The 5,565-nt window shown below is 33.0% G+C and overlaps 1 protein-coding gene across 2 annotated transcripts; it reads right to left on the bottom strand.

The window, feature by feature from the left end:
- LOC107619451 (single-stranded DNA-binding protein, mitochondrial) lies at positions 1,108 to 3,968 on the bottom strand. 2 transcript variants are annotated; one of them, XM_016321747.2, is made up of 6 exons: positions 3,766 to 3,966; positions 3,082 to 3,290; positions 2,392 to 2,600; positions 2,210 to 2,310; positions 1,549 to 1,608; positions 1,108 to 1,453 (listed from the first exon to the last, which is right to left on the bottom strand). In XM_016321747.2, exons 1-6 carry the CDS (start codon positions 3,830 to 3,832, stop codon positions 1,437 to 1,439), a joined length of 663 nt encoding a protein of 220 aa, XP_016177233.1. In that variant the 5' UTR covers positions 3,833 to 3,966; the 3' UTR covers positions 1,108 to 1,436. The 2 variants fall into 2 exon arrangements, with proteins under 2 accessions (XP_016177233.1, XP_020966944.1); XM_021111285.1 differs by lacking the exon at positions 1,549 to 1,608 and having other exon boundaries at positions 3,766 to 3,968.

A 5,565-nucleotide genomic window follows, 5' to 3' on the forward strand; every position in this document is an offset into this window, starting at 1 on the left:
ACCCCATGTTACTTAACATAACAATTTTAAGCGTATCTAGAGAATCAAGACGATAAGTACGCAGTATCAGAAATAAATTACACTCAAATATCACTCCATCTTCATCGTTTCTAATAATCTCATTGGGATAAATTACTACAAAAAATACTGATTACTGACATTTTTTTTTTTTTGAGAAACAAAAAGAGAAAGAGTTGATGGAATTGAAATGGATTTAGTGTGATGAATGGTTGAACCAACAAACTACTTATATATGTATTTTTTTTTTAATGTACTTATCTAAGGTACAGAGAATTCTATACATTTATACATGTATCTCAGATACAATGCTTTGAATTTAGTCCCGTCTATATTCCTAAGTATTTTTGTGATTAAAAAAATTAAATACAAAATAACTTATTTATAAACTACTTTTAATATAAAAACTTATGTTTTAAGCTCCTTTCTTCAAAAAAATTTAATTAAATTTTTTATTCAAATTGGCGCTTAACCAATTAAGGTTAATTTATCAATTAGCTTACTAGTTTGCTTAAATAAGAATTGAAAATTTGAACCTATCTTATGCATGAAACAATCCATTAACTAACAACAAACCTTTAAATAAAATTAAGATACACGACGAATTAAACTTTGGCCTATCAAACTAAAAAATACCATTAACTCAGATCCGGGACAAATTAGACTTTTGCTCCACCATGATATTTTGACAATCTCAAGGGATTTACTCAGTTAAACACCAACTAGTGCATGATTATAAGTTAGCCTTTATATAGGCCATTTTCTGAAAATGAGTGAATGTGTAATTTCGACAACAGTATTTTCCTACCGTCTATTTACTCCTTAAAAGAATTTTAAAATCAAACGATCCTTGGGAAATCAAATATAACATTGCATTAGCTTGTAACATCAAACAAATTAATGAAAGTCAAAATATGACATCACGTTAGACAATGAAAGATGTAAATGACATCATATCATACATCTTTTTAAGAACTAAATTGCCTACTCACTCTTAAAATTAGTCCCCCAATCTAATTATCCGGATATGAATGACATATAACACGAAATAAAGCTTTTATAGACTAAATCAAACATTCACAGATGAACTTTCAAGGGTAAAAATATAATAGATTCTAATTATACAACTATACAAGTGTACACGTTAAGTGTTAATTGATTAGTATCATTCATATCCATGTTCACATGATTTGTTATCGGGGGGAAAAATGTTCTTCTGCACTTTCCCATATATTAAAAGAATATGGGAAACTGAAATCCAGAAAGCTGAAAGATATATATAATAAAGAAACGAAGCAAAGTATTCTTTATATTGTTCATTAAAAATGCTGCTATTCACTACAAACATGTGATTCTTACAAAGCACGTGCTTCCATTCCACGAATAACATTTTCACCTTTCATCTTTCCAGGTTTCTACTAAAACAACCCTTCTCCTGCCAGCATGAATTGATTATGGCGTCAGACCAAAGAAATGCAAATCAATGACAAAAGTACAGAGGAATATTCAACTATAGTTAGAAGGACTTACGCAATTCATCCAATGAATTTGAATTAATGCTCTCTCCACCCTTTATGAGGCGAAGTTTCCCTGAGGAGATAAAATAGAGGTAAAGAATTAATAAAAATGAACATGAACACAAGCAACAATAACATTGAAATTTCTCTATTTAGATAGGAGCTCAGAATCCTTTAAATCTGATATGGTCCATACTCATAACATGTCGAATTACCCCTAAAAGTAAACATGAAAAATGCATTGCTCACAAAGGAGATCATACCTGCTTTTTCATGCAACGGACACATATTTAGGTTCTCAGAACTAGAGTGCTATATCAAGAAGAATGGCAAAATGCTTTCTTTTACCCATAAATTAATTAAATGATGAGGGAACCAAAATGCTAAATTTATACAACAGTCGTGATTGCTAGAATGAGAAAATTAACTGTAAGTAAGCAATTAGCTTTCACTCATGATGAAACAAATCATCTAAGATATGAGTAAGCACTGTATGTACTTTCTGAATGCCAAAAAGAGCCGGTGCGCCCTATGGGGACCTAGCTTTCAGTCTTTCTTATCTAATCACCAGCAACATTTTAAGTAAAAAATTAAAAACATAAAAAAGGAAAGGAAAAGAAAAAGATTAATGTACATATGGGAGAACAGTTGGGGAGAAAAAAAGGTTGCCATACCATCATGACGTACGCATATCTCAGGAATGCTTTTGACTTCACCAGTGATGCTATCATTATAAACTCTAGTCTCAATGTCACCCTCAACATAAACTGAAGAGCTACAATGATGCTTCAAACATCAGCCAGAAACATTTACACCAAAATTCAAGCATCCTCTTTTATGCATACTTGATGCTTACTTTTTAAAAAGTTGTTGTACTGCATAGGCCCCAAGGAAGTCATTATGCACAGCAATGCGATGCCATTGAGCAGGTCTTGGCATATCCACTTCTCTCATGATTCTCTGGTCAAACATTCCCCCAGTCCCAACCGTAAAGATCGTTATGTTCTTCCCATTCCTCAACATCTTTTGTACAGGGACTTGGCCAACTTTTCCACATATTATTGCCTAATTCAAATCATTCTTGTGATAAAATATTTGTATACAAAGTGCAACATGAAAACATATCACTGATTGTCATAATGTCATTTTAAGCTCAGGAAGAATAACATAAATAAAAAATAAATAAATAAATAAAATGAAACTATTCTAAACTCTGGTAATTTTCTTTGGCTTCAAAGACTCGACCTCCATTTAGTGAAGAACTCTCTTCAATTGGCTTCAGCACAATTATATTCAGAATCAATTCAAATTTCTCGTGCTTAAACCTTACCAGCTTTAATAATACTTAAAAATTAATTCCATTCTTAAAACCTTGTATTGTGCAGAATGAAAACTTTAATGCAATCATAGCATTTCAAAGGCATCAAGTATATTATATCTGTGGATTAGGTTTTCTGCAGATACCAAACCAATGTTCCATCTCTAGCAATGTCTACAGTAACAAATAAAAATCATAAACAATTAAACAATGACTACCATCAGATACCTTGTGCACTCCTCGAAATCCCCAACCCCGCTTTGGATCCACACCCTGCAGTTCTAGATCAGGCTTGCTACCAAGAAAATCATCAAATTCATCATCCAGTTCTTCGTTCTTTCGATCATCATTAACCCTATCATTTAAGCCCTCATCATTGTCACTTTCAGTTAACAATGTTGAGTACCACTGCGTTCCCGTCGTCGTCATTCCAAATGCTGAAAATAAAATGAATAAAAATCACCGTTAAACATAATCTCACGCAGCAAGCCAGTTTCCCCAGCGCATGCCGTCGAAATTCTCCTTTGAACAAAGAAGATCAGCTCAAACATATTTAGTGAAAGTGCAATCTAAATAAGTCTTAGAAAATCAAAACCAGGGATTAATTAAAAAAATATAAGTCTAATTAACAAAAAGAAGCATGAGAAATCATTTTAGTTCATCCATTGGCCAATAAGAAAACATTTGGCTTTAATTGTTAGTTCACGAGTCTACCTTAGTAATCATACAGTGACTTCAAAATAAGGTTACGACATAAAACGAGTAAGTGTGTTCTAGTTACGAGAACAACAGACGCCTATTCAAAGAGGTTACACACCTAAAATGAAATAATAATAATAATAATAATAATAATAATAATAATAATAATAATAATAATAAAAGAATGGGGAAAATGGTAAGTGTAACACGCACCATGGGAGGACGAGCTTAGAGAAGTGATACGAAGATGCTTCGCAAGTCTAATACCCAGCGAATTCATTTTAAGCAAAAACCTGCAAATAACAACGAAGAAGAAAAAGAAGAGGAGGTGGAGCAAGGGTTTACAGTTTAAACACTTTCTCAGGGTCCAGTGGAAAAAGGAGGAGAGAGAGAAGATTTTTGCAATCCCCGTCACTCTTGTTGCAAAAATTGGACTCATCTAAATGGGCCGGACCCATTTTTCCAGTATAATAGAACCAAAAGACTTCGGCAACTAGACGGTTCAACATGGAAATGGGTATGAGACAAGAAGTTCTATTATCATCATTTTTATTTGTTTTTGTTGTTGACGTGTTTCATAGAATGATGAAAAAACAGTAAGGAATGACCTTATATCGCCTCTATTAATTGGGAGGAATAATATTGAGTTGTCACCTTCTAAATTTGTAAATGACACAATTTTATTATTATATCTACCTGATGAAGATATCATCAAAAATTATAAGAGACTGTTATGATATTTTGAAATGATGTCGGAATTTAGCATTAATTTTGATAAAATTAGTTTGATATCGATTATTTATGCGAAGTAGTGAATTTAAAGTATGTGCAGCTTGCTAAGATGTAAGGAGCGAGGCTACTCTTTTAGTCAAATATTTTAGAATCTCTTTAGGAGTTAATTTAAGACTAGTAAAGACTTTGAAGTCGATAATAGATAAAGTGGAGGAAAAGCTTAGTTTATGAAAAGCTAAGGTGCTCAATAAAACTGGTAAGTTGGTGCTTATTAAATCAGTATTGAATAACTTGCCAATATATTATTTGAACTTGTACAAGTTGTCAAAGGCTGTTGCAGAGAGGTTGATTTCCTTATAGAAAAAGTTTATGTGGAGCAAAGAAGACAATAAGAATGATATGATATTGGTTAAATGGGAAGTGGTGCAAGCTCCAAAATGGTTAGGTGGATTGAGGGTTGGCGATGCAGTGATTCATAATACAGCACTTTTGTTTAAGTGGTGGTAGCGGTTTTTGAAGGAGGAATGTCCGTTATGGAAGAAAGTTGTATTCTCTTGTAACAATCTGAACCCAAATGAAATGCTATCCAATCAGATTCTACCAACCAAAAGTGGTCCGAAGAAGGATATCTGTCACCTACAGATTAAAAAGCAACAAGTTAAGGATAAGATTATTGCTGGCCTATCTATGGAGGTAAGTGATGAAAAAAATACTCGATTCTGGGAGGATGTGTGGCTACAATGTGGATCTTTGAAAACTCGATTTCTGAGACTCTTCTCAGTTTCATACCAAAAAGGATCTGTCATAGGAGATTGTGGATTTTGGGATGGATTTGAGTAGATTTGAAACTTCCATTGGAGGAGAGAGTTATATCAATGGAAATTGGAATTAGTAAATCAACTACATGATACGTTAAGGTCGGTTAAGCTAGCACATCGCAGAGAGGATAAAGTTGTGTGGAAATTTGATTAAAAAAAAGGGTATTTATTCTACTAACTCTTTTATGCAAGTGTTGCAGACAGAGACGCTCTCGGAGGATGTAACAAGCTTTAGTTTTACTAAAACTGTTTGGAAAGGTCTAGAGTTCCACCAAGTGTAGAGTTGTTTATTTGGTTTGTTTTGAGTAGTAGAGTGAATACTAAGAAAAAATATATAGATTAGGAGTGTCTAATCAGGTTGATAATGTCTGTGTACTATGTAAAAAAGATATTGAATATGTTCACCATTTATTTCTTAGTTGTGAGTTTATTTGGCAGGTATAGTGCACATGGCTTTTGAATT

Source organism: Arachis ipaensis, chromosome B09 (assembly GCF_000816755.2).
Source record: "Arachis ipaensis cultivar K30076 chromosome B09, Araip1.1, whole genome shotgun sequence".
NCBI classification, from domain to species: Eukaryota; Viridiplantae; Streptophyta; class Magnoliopsida; order Fabales; family Fabaceae; genus Arachis; species Arachis ipaensis.